Here is a 16606-nt window from a genome sequence, read left to right on the forward strand (position 1 = left end):
ATAATATTTTTTTAAAAAAAAAATTGCCTAAGGCCTCCGAACCATTTGAGAAGGGCCTGGGCGCTCCAAATTTCCCTGGCTGATTATTGCTCGGCTCTATAAATCGTGGGCACCATGCTACACTCACTCTCTTCACAGTCTTTTGATTGCTTCCTCTTACATAGCACAACGACAACTTTAGCAACTTCCGCGCGCGCAGAGAGAGAGAGAGTCTGTCGACAACTAAACTTTCTCATACCAACTCAGGTGCACTCAACCAGATCCTTGGTCCACCTTAGTCGAAGTGGATCCACCTTAGGCAGCAAGCTCAACCACCTCTCGATCTATCTCGACTAAGTACATCTACCTCATACCAAAACAAGCTCACTAGGACACTACTACTCATCTTCCTAAGTTTCGAGTATAGGTTCGAGCCAAGTTAATCTAACTGGTACATGTGTTTGCAAATACCCATGCTCATGCACACAATTTCTTTCACACCAACAAATTAACCAAGATGAGATGAAGCAAAACTCTAGATCAAAAAGCATTTTCTGATCCACTGCCTTCATTATTTATCATATGATAAAAGACGATTCGTTCACCTCTCGTGCCCCAATTAACTCATCTTTAAATTAATATGATGGAGATAAATCACGGATGACTACTAGTCATTAATGCAAATGGTAAAGCATGAGAAAATGTATGCTCGAACACACCGAATTTCGATCCAAGACCTCGTGTGACAATACCTTATATCTTAACCATTGCTACGAAGAAATGCTTTCATTGTCTATCATGGGGACAAAAGGCGAATACACTCGTCCCTAGCGCCCTCGTCAATCCGTCCCAAGGTCAACACGGAGGAGGTAAATCACAGACGGCTACTAACATTTGGAACAGTGACTAACACATAAAGGAGGCATTTATCTCGACTTTGTCAAGATTCGAATCTCAGACCTCATGATGACAACGCCTCATGCGCTAGCCACTAGACTCGTTCGAGGGGCCTCTTTCATTATCTATCATGATGACAAAAAGATAAATACGCTCATCCTCAGTGCCCCCGTCTTTCATTGTCTATCATGCTCCTATCACACTGGATCATATTTTTCATTTATTAAATTTTTATGAACTGTCCTCAAGATCCCCCTTCGCTTCCAATTAAAAGCCATGGTTAATGCCCACCAGTGCCGCATTCTCCTCTTTTTCAGCAGACACAAGCTTGAATGCACTTAAACCAAGCTGCTGCGACCTCACCCGCACTTAACTCAGCTGTTCACAATTAACCCTGCTCTCTGCCTTCACCCTCTCATGTCAATTTCATGAGTTCATCACTAGCTCTTCCTCTCACTGGCAATTCAGCAAGCAACATAACTCCTTCCTCATTAAGACACCATCCCGAGTCAAAGAGACTGCACCATGTCCTCTATGTTGCTATTTCTCCTCCCCTCCAGATGCTGCTCGTGCTTCCTCCTACGAGAGCCATGAGCTTCTGAATTGCACAATCTGTGGAGGCAGGCAAGTGACAGTGGCCGCCTTTACTGGGACTCAATAGTGAGCAGCCATAGTAGTTGATTCTCCCTGCTCTGTGGGAAAAAGATAAGAGAGGAGCATTTAAGCATGAGTGATCACAGCTCACAACCTCATATCATGCAGCTATTTAATGTTCTTGAATGAGGAGGTTTAATATCTGTGGCAAGTAGCGTATTCCAATTAAGTTGCCTAGAGTATCAAAGTTGGTTGACGTCCCCTTGAATGGCCTATCAATGCAAACTTCAGATAACAAACACCTTTCTACCTCTCTTCTTTCACTTAAATCAACTAACTCAGACTAGATTTGCTAACACTCTTACAGCCGGTGTTTTTGAAACTAGGCTCGGATAGTTGTGGTCCTTCTCCTTGGCTAAGTGTTAATTCGTAAAGAAAAAAAATACATCCATTAACTTCTCGACCATCCTCTGTTAAAATGTTATGTGGCATCCATATCTTATCATGCCACGGTAGATTAAAATTTAGTTTACCTGATTGTGATACCTGGTAAAACCAACATAGGCCAAGGCTTTGCTAGTTAATCAATTAACCCTTTTGAAGGCATTGTCTGTATTAAGGTCCTTTGGAATCTTTCACAAGCTCGCTCTTTAACTTTCACTAATTGAAATATCTAGAGGAACCTCTAAATCTTGTCAGCAAACATAAAAAATCCAAGTGACAAAAACATTGTGGCCTTTGACTTTGATTTGGTTTCAACCTTCACAAGAGCTTAACTTTTGCAGGGTGAAAGAGAACTGCAACTTTTTGTGAAAGCTGGAGAGTAATGAAGCCCACAAGCCTTCCAGCTTTGAATCAATCAATGCCTTCTTAATTTCTGATGTCCACATGCATGAACAAACACCAAACTGCTTATAAATACTGACTTAACTTACTAATACAGTAATGCGATGTGATCAAGTCAGAACCATTTGCATTGAGTATGAACCTTCAATGCTCTCTATTAATTTTTTCCAGCTGTTGCTTAGCAGCTCAAATAAACAATAAAGTAAGCGCATTGTTTAAGGAAGTTGGGACTCTGTATTTGATCCATTGAAGTAAGTAGCTATTTTGGATATCAAAGAACAGTTCCAGGGATTTGAAAGAGATGCTGGTTAGTTAAAATATTGCATGAATCGAGAACATAGTAGATGAGTTGCTGACACCTGACATGGAACACTAGTTTTGAGGAGTCAGGTAAATTACAGGTTGGGTGTATCTCATGTTGGCCAAGAATTTTGAGTGGCGGGGTTTTAACGGTCGTGTTAGTATCTAGAGCTAGTCCTCAAGTTGAATACTCATTCGCACAAGAAAGGGCCGACTCAATTGTCCTCATATCTAAGTAGGAGAATATTTCTCAGTTTCAAGGGGATTCCTATTTGTGCCATTCGGAAGGAATTAGTAACTGGGAGAGCCCATGAATTGAGCACTCATGGCTAACTTATCCTCAGACCTAACTAGGAGAACCTCCCTCGGTCTCAAAGAATTCCTCCTATTCGCACCATGACACCTCATCCACACCCGATAGGCCAAAGTGCCCATTCTGATCACACCAGAGGTCATTACTGTGACGTGCATCAGATCGTAACAAATGCTCGAGGCCTACTCTTAGGGCAAACAAATAGTCGAACACTATCAGACGTGCACAGTTTCTGACGTGCACGGAACCTCACATCAAGGGATGACACTGTTATGCATGCTCCAATTTGATTCTCACCTGTTCTAGAACTAGTGCTAACTGCATTAACATCATATGAATTGTGTACCTAGTGCCTTTTCAATTTGTAAGTTTTTCAATCATTTCCATTAGGTCGAATTGACTAACCACCACTCTAAGGTGATGGTGAAGGTGGGCATCCATTTAGTGGAAGAACTAGATGAATAATAGCTGATAAAATATGTTCAAAGTTGAAATGATCTCAAAATTAGACGCCAAATACAAGAAGAATTTTATGATGATCTTCACGTATATAAGAACAGAACGGATAGCTATACCTTTGGCCTTCATCTCATCTTTTGCCTTTCAATTCCTCATTTCTTGTTTCATCCTCTCAATTTATGGTTCTCCTTTATAAAAGCCTAAACCATTATACAACAAACAAAACTCACAATAATAACCATAAAATTAAACTGAAGATGAGGGAAATGTATTATATATCCAACTCATGCCTTGCCTAATCTTTAATTCATCTACAGTTTGATATAATTATCTTTTACATATTTTTGAAGAAATGGAATACTTCTTTCAGAATTGGCACATTACATAAATGTCATTAATAGAGATTGGATGTATGAGCCAGACCAGACTGGCTGTAACTTTCATTAATTGGAAATAAATACCATTTATTCAAAAGTAGCAGCCATTTAATAGCTCAGTTACTAATATACATGCATAAACAGTGCCCATTTATTCCCATTTACTCTATCAACCACGAAATATTCCATTTACTTGACTTCCTTACGAACTGCACTACCCATGCATACAATTAAACTCCTTTCAAATAAAAGCTGAAACATCTGATTCAAATATTGAAAGAAAACTTGTCATTTAAACAATCAAAGAACAAAGCCTGCGAACCTTAAATGCCAATTTATTATACACACTTGTGAATTAGTTTTACTGAATCCATCACAAGTCTGTTTGCTTTAACCCTTTAACAACCCCCTTAATCCCCTTTAAGGTGCTAAGTGCAAAGTGGAATTCTCACTAGTTCCTGAAGAACTGTACTTTAAAGACAGTTTATTTCAACAATGAATACATACCCAGGCCTTTCATTAAAGCGTCCGCTGCACCTCTTATTTCTTCTCCCTTCTACATTAAGAGCAGATGAACATAATTAAGGAGATGAAAAACAATAACTAAACAAGAGAGAGTGAGTAAGAAGGCAAGCAATTAACAGCCGCAATAAAGAAGTTTCTGCTGTTGTATTAATGGAATCCCATCGCCCTTCCATTAATTCCCCCCTCTTCTTTATATAATGAAGCAGCAAGCCGCTTCTGTTGTCCCGCGCTGTGCTGAAGAACCAAGCGTCTCAAGGTTTGCCATTGCCCAGATCTCTTTCCTTGATCCTTGGCTTAGCTGGTGTTTGTTTATTGCTAATTCGTTGTTTTGGTGGCGATTAGGCGTTCATTGACCATGAGCCTGAACCGCGGCAAGAACCCGAAGTTGGAGGTGAAGGTGAACGTGGCCGGGAGGCAGCGGCGGGCGCGAGGGGGGCCCTCGACGCGTGCGGAGGACGATGAGGAAGCATCGGTGTCGCCGCCGAGCTCGTGTGTGTCTTCGGAGGAGGGCGAAAGCAAGTCGCCGGATGCGACAGCGTCGTCCCCGCCGATGATGCTCGCCGGCTGCCCACACTGCCTCATGTACGTCATGCTCTCCGAGAAGGACCCCAAGTGCCCTAAGTGCAAGAGCACGGTGCTCGTCGACTTCCACTGCACCGGCAAGTCGTCCCGGGGGAGCTAGTGGCCGGCCGGCCGGTCGACAAGCGAGCGGGAATTCTATGGAAGGCTTCGATCTGTATGAAAGATGGATCGTGACGAATAAAAATGAAGTAGAGAGAGTGGACGGTCAAGATTCATTCTTCTTAGAAATCTTTAAAGCAGAGCCTTCTATAGAATTTTTGTTCTGGTTATAAATTTTGTGATACCGAAACGTATTCTTCTCCTCTAATCTCATATTTTAATCTTCTTTGGAGAAATTGATCTCTCTTAATCAGCTACGTAATCTAGTTTAATTAAGTTTCGCAGTCAGCTTCGTCTTTGTAATCTGTATCTCCCTTAATCTAGTTTAATTATCATGGATGCTAACTATAAAAATATAGAAAATAAGTTGAGACTCATTTCATCTCACGTATAATTTTTCATAAGAACTAAGGATTTTCAACTTGATTTTTATAACCATAATTGCATAACAAACTTGTATTTGAGATTTTTTCCCCTCATTTTATCATGATAATGTGAAAGTCACTGCGTTTATGTGTTGGTTTCTCTATGTTCAACATTGATGATTAATCTTTTACTGACAATAACTTGTGTAGGTTTAGTAGAGAAGGCTAAAAAGACGTATGGACCTCTCTACTTCCTCCATCCCACAATTCTTTTGTCTGTGAATTCTTTGTTGTTACTTGTGTGTTCCAACCAATCTGTTGGCCTAATCAGCCAGTTTGGTCTCACTGATCTGACTTGCCCTTCTAGACCCACCATCTCAAATCGCTGAGCCCACTCGTACTCCCTTCCTCCCGAATTGATCAATTGACCCGCTCGACCTATCCACCCTATGTGATTTTGTAGCGCAATCACCTAGTCTAACTAGCCACTTGAATCGCTCAAATTGATTGAACTGACCAACTAAATTGAACCACTCACATATCGAGACGGATCCGACTGCTGATAACTGATTGGGTTCAATGGCCAAGCCTAATCGACTGGATCATAATTGGGTTGGTAGACCTGATACATTGGGGAATTTTGATGACAAGGAATATTGTTATCATATTTGAGATGAGAGGATGCACATAGTAGATATGACATATTTTGAAGACTTGATAAAGGGTTTAAATACTTTCTATAACTCGAGCATTAGCTAAACTAACTTGTCCGGAGATATCAGATTGTTATTCTTTTCCCATTCATCAAAAACAAAATTCAAAAAAGAGCTAAAATACTGACCTGAAAAGATGAAGCTAGAGCTTTTCTACGTGGTGATGCCCCTGTCAAAACCACGTGAAAACATGCAGCTATTAGTAATAAAATATATACATACATACATGTATCTTTATGCTTCTAGACATTTGACAATGAAATAACTTTGTTGTCACCTGATTGTGACGTGACGCTGCTCATAAATATTTCTCAGATGAGGACAGAAACATTTTTTACCAGATGGTATTCAGTAATCTGTATGAAGTTTTACAGAAAAGTATATTGACTGGTGGAACTAATCTGATATGAGAAGATAAGATAAAATAAAAGTACTCCATGTAACTGGAAATGAACACAATCTCTAGGATATATGAATGCAATAAGTCACAATCGTTGAACAGCACGACAGGAGATTTGCAAAATGCAATTGGTACAAAATTACCATTACTGTATTATTGAGCGAGATCCAAAGTGACATGGCAAGGAACTGCCACTTGTAATCGGACTCAAAATCTTCTGAAAGCATATTGATTGGGAAAAAAAGTAACATTCCGAAATTTGTACTTTAGGAAGACACTTTAGCTTTTGCTGCGGCTGCTGCTGCTGCTGCAGCAGCAGCTTCTTTCTCTTCGGTGGTAAAAGGTATTGGCTTGGTAGGTGCAGGCAAACGACCAACACTATCGACCTTATCTCGCTGCTTTGGTGGCGGCCTAGCTGCTTTGGGTAGTAGTCGCCCTTTCTTCTCAAACCATTCAGGCTTCAGCAGTGCCCTTAGTCCCAATTTGTTGTAGTGCACCTTCCTCACAGAGCCACCTGTAGCTTCCACTGCTGCTTTTGCACGGACAGTGACTCTTGATACCTGCAAAGTCCGGATGGAGGATAACAGATAAGAATTCTGATCTGAAAAGGAAACAGCATAAAGCCACTAAGGTGGCGTTTGGTTAAATAATGGGAATGACTATGGGTATGAGTTTGATAATAAGGTGGAATGAGAATGGGAATGGGAATGAAACACACACCTAGTTATATGAGTTTGGTTGATTCCAATAAATCTAGAAATCATTCACAAACCCACAATCCAAACACTATCTTTTACTATCATTCCATTCCCTCATTCCTAAACTCATTAACCAAACACCCCCTAAGTGGGATATGGAAGAACGGTCCTATAAGATCGTGGTGATCCTATAGTGATCCAAAGGCATAATTTCTTTACTTTAACGGAAAGAATAACTAGTTATGGATTGAGTTAATTTCTTGCTCTAAACTTTGCCTTTTAAAATCTATACAACCTTGTAACAAATATAATCTAATTTAAATCTATGATTAGGCTAAAAGTTAGTTGCTGAAACTGGTAGTCTGATGGTACCATGTGACAGTTATGTTGTGTTTAAAAGTAAGGAAGGAAACGAAAGGAAAAGAGGAGGAATTCAATTGCTTTTGTGAGGGTCATAGTCTATGTTCGGTTAAAAGTTTATGGGATTACCACAGATTTGGCAATTATGCTCTTCCGGTGATTTAAAATCCTTCTGCTTAACTAAGTACAAAACATTAATTTTTACAAGTATGCATGCCATGTCAGTAAATTAACAACAAAAATATGATTCGTCCAATCAGTGATGTCTATGACATGACATATCTCCAAAAGATGCCAAGCAGTTGTGCTTAGAAGACTGGAAAGGTTGAAGAGCAAAGGCAAATTTCTCAATGGACACCCTTGATTTTCAGTTTTCCACAGAGCCTCGCACTTTATATTTAGACAAAGAGTGCACTTTGTCTCACCTCCTTTATTTTTCTTCCTTAAAATGCGCCTATTAAGTAGTATATTTCTTTAAATTTTGTTTTTGACGAACCAAATAAACTCCAAATGAAAAAAATAAGACCATTTCCTGTTTTTGGAAGCAGATGAATTCAAATATGATCTTATTTTTCTAATTCAAAACATTTTTAGTCCATTTAGTAATTCTGATCAGAATGGCTAATGCATCTAGCAAAATAACAACATTTTGAATTAAGAAAGAAATAAGACCACTGACAAAATAGTATATTATAGACTAGATCTGTTAGAATCTCTAAAGATTTTTTGCAATGATTATATATTTTTGAAGAAAAAAATCTAGATGTGTTTCTATGGCAAAAAGATGATGTGAACACAAAACGCATTTGCCAACTCAAACCACTGGTATCAGACCATCACACCACAACAGCATGTCAGGTATGACTAGGTGAGCATTAGAAAGCAAGAGCAAATAACTGAATCTTAAGATAATGTACTAATAAAAGCGTGTCACAATAGCAATTACTCATTTTCAGAAACAGAAGTACTGCATCTGATCAATCCCAATTTAGACAGATTAAGTATTTGAACTACAACATGGAGAAAATCAGATGAGATTAGGATTGTTATTCTAATCTAGTATGGCCCTCCTCAATTTAGAGCAATCAATCGTTTGAACAAGATGCACAAAATCACAGAATCAGGATTGTTATTCAAATTTTATATGGTTGTGTAATAGTTCCTGATATGATATCATTAATCACCAATAACAGACAAACAGGGTGTCTTGATATGATCCAGCAATCAAGGTGGAGATTACATATTACAAATAATTGTTTTTCATTTTTTCTTTGAATGCAAGAAGTTGAACTGACCTCTAGGTGAATTGGCCATTTGATATGTTCAGAACCGCGAGCCATTAATCTAACACCATCCTCTATTTGCTTGCCTATAGCACCTGTTTCCTATGACCAAAAAAAAAAAAGAAAAAATTAAAGGGAATCTGCTTTAAGGAAAAATTCTTGGTTAATTTCAGTAATTCAAATGGTGATAATTTGAAGATAAAACTGAGTACCTTAAGAGTTTTCATTGTAATAAGTTCTGAAGAATCGATCTTCCCTGCGTTTATAAGTTTTGCAATCTTTCCAAGTCCGACAGGCTTTTATAGTAACAAATACATACGAGTAAAATCAGTTACTATTTTTCCCAATTAAATGTGATGATGATTACAAGAAGATTGCAAGAGGCCCCTCATGATTTATCAGTAGCTATAATAACAAAAGTAAAAACTGGAAATCAAGATAAAAATGGATAAAAAATCCATAAAGCTAGCACACAAACAAAAGTTTCTCATTTCTGTAAGAATAATCAAGTATAAGACTAATCAAGTATTATAACCCTGGCTTTGGTATGAAACATCAAAAATGCCATTGAATATTTGATCATAAAAATAAAAAGAAACAACAATAGAAACTACTTTATTGTTATAAATCTGAATGGGGCATCGTCTGTTTCTAATGGGCACCAAATAATATAGTCATTTAGCATTGATGACTTTAATGTCTACGGCCATGAAATGGTAGCTACATATGAATAAATTTATAATTGTGTTAATTGTCATATATTTTTAGATTTTAATTTCTTTAACGAACTTGAAACTTTTATATTTTGTGATTGTATTTAAAAGTGATATCTTTGCAGACTAACAAGGTGAATTTTTTTACCTTTCTGTAAGAAGAAACTTACAAAAAGGTAAAAAAAATCTAAGAAAAATGAAGTTTATAAAAGTAAGAAGTAATATAATTTCCACTTTGTTAGTCTGCAAAGATATCACTTGATGCAGCACAGATTTCATAATGAACTCAAGAGTTAATTATTCCATAAATCTTAGCAAATTTATGCATGTAATGGGAATTGAATACTTCTTAAGAAAATTTGCAAGCAATACATAATCATTATGATCGTTCCATTTTCATTCATATCATTTATATTAGTGTTTTCTTTTTTCAACATTTTATTTCCTTTTCTAAGGAGACAAAAAATTGGAAAACATGTTGGTCTTCAGAAAGTATTGGATGTCTCAGCTCTCATAGTGCATTCTCCTTTGGCATATCTTACCTTTTTCTCTCAATTAGTTAAACTATGTAAGATGAAGCTTTGGTATTCTACTTGATCTCAATTGCGTGTCATCAGCACAACGATTAGTGTATATATGAAGTATTATTTTTGATATGGACTACAAATCATATCTGCCATATAATTTCAATAAACAGTATACACTAATCTCTTGCTCCACAAATGACAATTAAGAACTAATGCACAAAGAGCATAAACTTAGCTACTTTCTGAGTAGATTATGCTATGTTTATGAAATGGCACCACCAATCATTGAACTTCACAGAGAGAAGCGTTCATATTGGGCATTCCCTGTGGGAGTTTGTTAGTTGGTGCTTGTGTATAACTGTGCAAAACTTTACTGCAAAAAATATGTAAGTTCAAAAAACTAAGTCAAGACATCTAATAATTAGTGAAGAAGTACAATCTGTTCCAACTCAATACTATGAAACTACTTCGACCATTCACAAAAGGTAAAATGTTAATGGCACTCTGCAACTACTTACATCTCAAAGCACAAAACACCCAAACTAAGCACATCTTTTCAGAAAAACAAAAAAAACATATTATGATCCTAATCAAAGCAGGGCAGACATGACAGTATTCAGGTGAGATTACATTCTATCACAAAAAATTCTTGTACACTACAAACAGTTTAGCTTATGAGTATGTGTATGCACAATTGACTAGTTATGAACAAGTTTTGATGTAACAAGAGTTAGCAATATTAGACATGACTTGACCAGACACAAAACACGATTTATAGAGAAAAAACCTGAAAGTGGCACAACATGACTTGATTATATAAATAAGTTCCCACAAACTAACCAGTTTATGGAAATATTTTTTTTTTTAAAAAACATTAAAAAAATTTAGGTAACCAAATATTATGGTTTTTTATTTATCCAAATAACATGCCCTCCTATTTATGATAAAATTAACATGAAGTGACACAAATTTCCACTAGAATATCCTTATCCTGATCACCCCTTATCTGGATGGGCACAGTTAGTGTTTAAGTTCAGAAAACTACTGAGTTTTAAAAGGTACCATGCATGCGATATCTAATAGATTATAGTATCATACTCGCTATCTAGCATTGGGGATGCACGTAGTGACTCTTTACACTTCCTAAGCGTAAAACAAATAATTATTATCTATCTAAACAACCTAACTGAAGCACCTTGCCATCCCAAAAGATTAGTTTCTTCACCATCTCGTCAAACAAACAAGAAGAGAACAAACTTATGAAATCAAAAGAAAACACACGAAATGATCAAACTAAAACAAATAACCACCTGGAAAGTAAGGCTGAAGCGATTCTTGAAACCTCGCTTGGGTAGAAGTCTGCGGAGCGGAGTCTGGCCACCCTCAAATCCAAACTTCATAGTCCCACGAGCCTTCTGCCCCTTATGACCTCTCCCAGCCGTTTTCCCCTTCCCAGAGCCAATCCCCCTACCTTTCCGTTTTTTTTTCTTCGTCGCCCCCTTGTTGTCCCTCAGATCGTTCAGCCTCAACAGGCTCACCGTCGCCGATGATGATCCCATCGCCATTCCACTGTACGATGACCTAAAGATCCCATTTGGACCCAAAATCACTGCCGAAGCAGCGGAAGGAGGAGGAGTAACAGTTCTCGAGAGAGGAACGATGGAGGCGGAAAGGGTACGAGAGGCTACCGTCGGGCCTAGGGCAGCGTGAGCGAGGCCAGAGAGGAGGTGGCGGCGGCACCGCCACATGACTGGTCTTGAGCCGGCGGACGCTGGTGTCTGCTGCTGTTTTCGGAGTGAATGCGGGGAGAAGGAAAATCTCAACCGTCAAATTGATCAGTCAGGAGATCTTAAATAGGGAGGATGATCAGATTTCTGCACGAATCGTGAGTACTAAAATGATTTTAATGTTTTTTATTTTTATTTTTAAAAAACGTCCTTTTAATTTTTGCCTTTTTTTAATACTGTAACGGGTCGGATCCGTTTTCACCTTAACAACCGAAACCGGTTTAAAAAAAAAAGGCAACGATTACACCGGAGTTTTCTAGAACGAAGGTTCGCCGATCAAGTATCTGTCTACACTTCCCGAGCGCTTTACCTCGCTGATCCAAACTCCGATCGATCGATCGAAATCGAATCCTCGGAGGATGTTTTTCTTCTTCGTCGGCGGCATCGAACAGCAGGCAGGGCGGGTGCTGAAGGAGGCGGCGGGACGGTGCGTCCGCTGCAGCTCCACCGCTGACCTAGTCGAAACCGAGCATGTCCTGAAGCTCTTCTTCGTCCCCGTCAAGCGCTGGCCCCGAAATGTCCCCTCCTTCTACTGCCGCGATTGCTCCTTCCTCTCACCCCACTCTCTCCCCCTGGCCGACGACGACCGCGGCCCAGGCGGGCGCGGAATCTTCGAACCGCTCCGGTGCGGATCCTGCAGTCGCACCGTTGACCCTCACTTCCGATTCTGCCCCTTCTGTGGCTACCAACTGTGAGATGTTTTGATTTGGGGTATTTTTGGAATGATGCTGTTCGGCTGCAACTCCAGGTTTAGGGTTCTTTAACTTTCTTGTTCGAGCTACCTTTTGTTTGCTCCTGCATGTAAACTGAAGTCAATAATTCATATCTACTATGTGAATTGACAATTAGATGGTAATGGTAATAAAAATTAGTACTTTTTTTTTTTTTTGGTTCTACGCTTTGTTTTCTCTGGGAGATGGTAAATTGAAGGATTGAATATATATATAAAAAGATGGAAAGGTGATGAGGGAGGGTTGATGAGAAAGCTATCTTCTAGTCTAGATGAGGAGAAGGGACCATTTTTTTTAACTAACAATTGTTAACTTATGTTTCGTTTAATTTTGGATGAATTCATCCTTGAGAATTATCTTTTGCTTCGAATTTTTCCTGGACTTATCTCTTCAAGGAGTCAAAGAAGACAGTAACTGACGATATCATATCAAGCTACTTGCGCGACCATGATTTGGACAGGCCACCAAACTTTCTGAATTTAGGAGTGCTGCCTGCTGACGAGCAACTCAAATTCCCAACATGAAATTAACCAGGTATCGCATCAAATATGCTAACTGTTGTGTGAGAATACTTTTGTTTTGTATCTATACGTAACATCTACACCTGTTTCCATGGAAAGAGAGTAGACTTGTTTGCTTGGAGTGATGATGCATTAAAAAGATAGATATATAGATAAGATGAGAAAAAATGGAAGGTAGAGATGAAAAGAAAGCTATCTTTAAGTTGTGTTGTTCAACAAATGAATATAAAGAGGACGACTGACTTTTCTTCATTGGTGTTATTTAAATTTTTGTCTGATTTTGAATAGATGAGTTATGGAGAAAGTATTTTCAGTTTCATCTTGTTAGATAACCATCTTTCTTCGATTATAGAAACAAGAAAGTGAGATTTCATTCACAGAGTTATCCTTCGTTTATAATTTCCCGAGTTATTAAAAGTCAAGTCAAAAAAATACATATGATAAGTTGATATTTTTATGATTGCTATCCTGTCACTGTTAGTTTCACAAACTCAAGCCATAAAGAAAAAATCCTGAAGTTGGATAGTGATACCTATATATATCCTGAAAATGTTGTAATGGGACAGTATTGCAGTAAGTAAACAAATAGTTCCTCCCTTAACCATCTGTAGCAAAGCAAACAGGGGTAGCACTTCTAATTGCACAATCACCAAAGTCATCAATTAAAGTGCTAGTTTTTTTCTTGACCAAGAGGTATGTGTTTGGAGGATCATGGAGCACTTTGAAGCTTTGATGAGAAGGCAATCATTTCTCCTTTTTTCCATCCTTGAATATAGTACTTTCACTATCTTTCTTCTTTATTCATTCCAATGTAAGAACATTTTATGATCATAATGTTACCTGACCTACCATTCAATCAGCATACCTGCACTAATGAGACATCTCAATCACATTAAATGCATAGGGCCAATGCCAGATCTTGCTCATAATAGAACTTCTTTTTACTATTACCCTATTGCTGTTCACTCAAACTCACATATTTATCAAATTCAACTCCAAACCCAAACTTAAGCATTAGAGTCACACCCTTTCTCTCGGCATAGTCTTTGATCATTGTCGATTCAAGCGCAAGAAATCAACCTGACTTTCCGAATTCAACTCCAACTCTGAATACGAACCATACTCAGCACCTGTCAAAGTCAGAACTCATCAATAGCCACGGCAACTAAGCAGCTAGTAGTAGTCTAGTCTTTCGAAGCAAACCTTTATCCTCCACTGAATCAGGACTTCCCTGATCAACAGGGCATTAGCATTACTTGTGTGCTTCAAGTAGGAACATTTTTCTACTATAAAGTAAACCAAACATTCAATGAATGTGGTGGATCACCAAGTGGCAAATAACTCTCGATGTCTCCGAGCTCAATAAGTTCCTTTTGAAATCGACTGGCAAAGGAATTGGTGACCTCTCCTTGGTTTGAGACTTTTCAGGTCAATTGAAGTTTATCTACTAAATTAATAGAACCGACTTGATCTCCAGGTCTCAATTGATCCAGTTGAACCGGCCTATTCAATCTAGTTTTAAAAAACTGATCCCCAGAAATCCCTTCAACTAATTGATTAAGGAGTTGACCCGTCAATAGGAATCAACAGAGGCCAAAAAAGGTAAGAGATTACTCTCATGCTCTCTCAATATAAAGGAAGGAGGAGTTCCTCTATGTGCCCATCAACCATGGGTAGGTCACCTTGTTGCGAGAAGGCACACACCAACAGAGGAGCATGGACTAAAGAGGAGGACCAATTGCTGATTGCCTACATCAAAGCTCATGGTGAAGGCTGCTGGAGGTCTCTTCCTAAAGCAGCAGGTCGTCCATGCATGACCGACTCTAAATTTTCTTCCTTGTTCTGGTGGTGTTTAATTACTGATTTCTCAGTTTCTACTTAAACTGCAGGCCTTCAAAGGTGTGGCAAGAGTTGCCGGCTACGATGGATCAACTACCTCCGACCCGACCTCAAGCGCGGCAACTTCACTGGGGAAGAAGACGAGCTCATCATCAAGCTCCACCGCATGATTGGCAACAAGTATGCACTATCTTTGGCTCTACAATTTCAAAACCTCAAACTTTTGTAGTCAGTTTGCGATTACAGTTTGCTGTTTTGTGTTCACAGATGGTCGGTCATCGCCGGGCGATTACCTGGGAGAACCGACAATGAGATCAAGAACTATTGGAACACACACATCAAGCGCAAGCTCATCGCCCGAGGGATCGATCCCAAGACTCACCTACCGATTGATGGCTGTTCAGATCACTCTGCCCTTTCTTCTGACCGGCAAACTGTGTCAGTGGCTGCAGCACCACAATCAGAGGAGACCTTGCAGCCGTCAGTGGAGAACAGACTACAGACGATTTGCTTCTGTTACCGCCTTGGTTTCCAAGGGAGCGAGGCATGCAGCTGCCATAAAAGTTATGCCAAAAGCTTTGTTAGCTTCCAGTATCCGCCATTAGAAGAAGGGCAGCAAGCTTAGCCACATGATCAGTTAACTCTGTAGATGGAATAGTGCATAATTGGCTACAAGGCGATAAGGATCGGTTGGCAAGCAAGAAAATATGATTCTTTAATTAAATCAATGATAATTTGTAATTGTACCGATCCAGTTGCATGGAGATGTTCTCGGAAGTTTAGTAGCTGTTGGTGTTTAAAACAGTATTTCGTACCAATCAGAAACCCATTGGCCGCATTATCACACATATTATTGGCAGTTAATTGCTACACCTTATTTAGTTTTCAAGCAATATTAGCTTAGATTAAAGTTGCTATCAGCAAACATAGTGCCTTCAAGGATGAAATGTAGAAGTTCTAGTTTATTGTAGCCCTGTTTTGACTTGACTGTAAATTGTAAATTATAAGACTTCCATTGGCCTTTTGCTTCTTGCAAGAAATTGATGTGTCCATTAACTTGAATCATATTCCTTGTCACATCTCTTAAGAATCAATTTAATCAAATCTCTTGAGGCCGACTATTTATGTACGAGAGTTTCAATCTCTGTGTGAGTTTTTTTAAGACTACTAATAGGATAAACATTTGTTCAGTCGTCTTGTTTAATAACTTGAATAGAGAGATAGATCTGCCAAGTTTTTTATCCAAAATAATTGAAACAGATTAAATTAAAAATCCTTGATTTGGATGGAATGCCTATCCTTGGTCGAGCATGCAACATGAGGTGTGCTTAATAATTTTCTAACAAGCTATGGATTTGTTGCATCCTTTCTATGAGAATGACATGTCCCTAGTTGTTAAATAGAACCAAAGCATGTTGTCCCTGTGCTGCTGGAATCAGCACCAAAAAAATAAAAAGGTACAACATACAAATTAATATGGATGAAAAATTGTGCCTGGCTGATTGCTTATTATCTTCTCCCACCTACCAGCTTTGTCCTTTACAACTGTTGGTGTCCACTTTACATCTAATGGTATCCAGAGTTGTGCAGTGCAGTAGAACGAAGAAAAGGACTATTGTTGTGATGGCTCGAAGATATGTATCCCGGGTAATAGTCAGTCCATTTTTCAATTTATCCGGCTCGTGAAAACGTTAATGA

General features: G+C 38.8%; 3 protein-coding genes and 1 long non-coding RNA gene across 4 annotated transcripts; 2 read left to right on the forward strand and 2 right to left on the reverse strand.

The window, feature by feature from the left end:
- Window positions 1-1134: 1134 nt before the first annotated feature.
- Window positions 1135-4409, reverse strand: LOC122021169. Its single transcript, XR_006122468.1, has 3 exons — window positions 4273-4409; window positions 3505-3588; window positions 1135-1568 (listed from the first exon to the last, which is right to left on the reverse strand). It is a non-coding gene; the product is annotated as an uncharacterized LOC122021169 (long non-coding RNA).
- LOC122021168 (protein GL2-INTERACTING REPRESSOR 1-like) lies at window positions 4368-5307 on the forward strand. The gene is made up of 2 exons (XM_042579249.1): window positions 4368-4546; window positions 4633-5307. The coding sequence occupies exons 1-2, from the start codon at window positions 4488-4490 to the stop codon at window positions 4970-4972; spliced, it is 399 nt and encodes a 132-aa protein (XP_042435183.1). The 5' UTR covers window positions 4368-4487; the 3' UTR covers window positions 4973-5307.
- A 1182-nt stretch (window positions 5308-6489) lies between these two features.
- Window positions 6490-12214, reverse strand: LOC122021166 (50S ribosomal protein L15-like). Its single transcript, XM_042579247.1, has 4 exons — window positions 11341-12214; window positions 9003-9086; window positions 8803-8892; window positions 6490-7009 (listed from the first exon to the last, which is right to left on the reverse strand). The coding sequence occupies exons 1-4, from the start codon at window positions 11776-11778 to the stop codon at window positions 6716-6718; spliced, it is 906 nt and encodes a 301-aa protein (XP_042435181.1). The 5' UTR covers window positions 11779-12214; the 3' UTR covers window positions 6490-6715.
- A 304-nt stretch (window positions 12215-12518) lies between these two features.
- Window positions 12519-15754, forward strand: LOC122021167 (myb-related protein 308-like). Its single transcript, XM_042579248.1, has 4 exons — window positions 12519-13082; window positions 14547-14871; window positions 14959-15088; window positions 15176-15754. The coding sequence occupies exons 2-4, from the start codon at window positions 14688-14690 to the stop codon at window positions 15531-15533; spliced, it is 672 nt and encodes a 223-aa protein (XP_042435182.1). The 5' UTR covers window positions 12519-13082; window positions 14547-14687; the 3' UTR covers window positions 15534-15754.
- The last annotated feature ends 852 nt before the right edge of the window (window positions 15755-16606 follow it).

This window comes from Zingiber officinale, chromosome 9A, assembly GCF_018446385.1.
Source record: "Zingiber officinale cultivar Zhangliang chromosome 9A, Zo_v1.1, whole genome shotgun sequence".
NCBI lineage: Eukaryota > Viridiplantae > Streptophyta > Magnoliopsida > Zingiberales > Zingiberaceae > Zingiber > Zingiber officinale.

Bases quoted from the DNA above. Each gene is read 5' to 3' on its own strand.
- LOC122021168 (XM_042579249.1), top strand. From the start codon at position 4,488: ATGAAGCAGCAAGCCGCTTCTGTTGTCCCGCGCTGTGCTGAAGAACCA. The intron at 4,547-4,632 runs GTTTGCCATTGC...GGTGGCGATTAG, and splicing joins GAAGAACCAAGCGTCTCAAG to GCGTTCATTGACCATGAGCC.
- LOC122021167 (XM_042579248.1), top strand. From the start codon at position 14,688: ATGCTCTCTCAATATAAAGGAAGGAGGAGTTCCTCTATGTGCCCATCA. The intron at 14,872-14,958 runs GTCGTCCATGCA...CTTAAACTGCAG, and splicing joins GTCTCTTCCTAAAGCAGCAG to GCCTTCAAAGGTGTGGCAAG. The intron at 15,089-15,175 runs GTATGCACTATC...TTGTGTTCACAG, and splicing joins CACCGCATGATTGGCAACAA to ATGGTCGGTCATCGCCGGGC.
- LOC122021166 (XM_042579247.1), bottom strand. From the start codon at position 11,778: ATGTGGCGGTGCCGCCGCCACCTCCTCTCTGGCCTCGCTCACGCTGCC. The intron at 9,087-11,340 runs GTGGTTATTTGT...TTACTATAAAAG, and splicing joins GCTTCAGCCTTACTTTCCAG to CCTGTCGGACTTGGAAAGAT. The intron at 7,010-8,802 runs GTCAGTTCAACT...CGGACTTTGCAG, and splicing joins AATGGCCAATTCACCTAGAG to GTATCAAGAGTCACTGTCCG.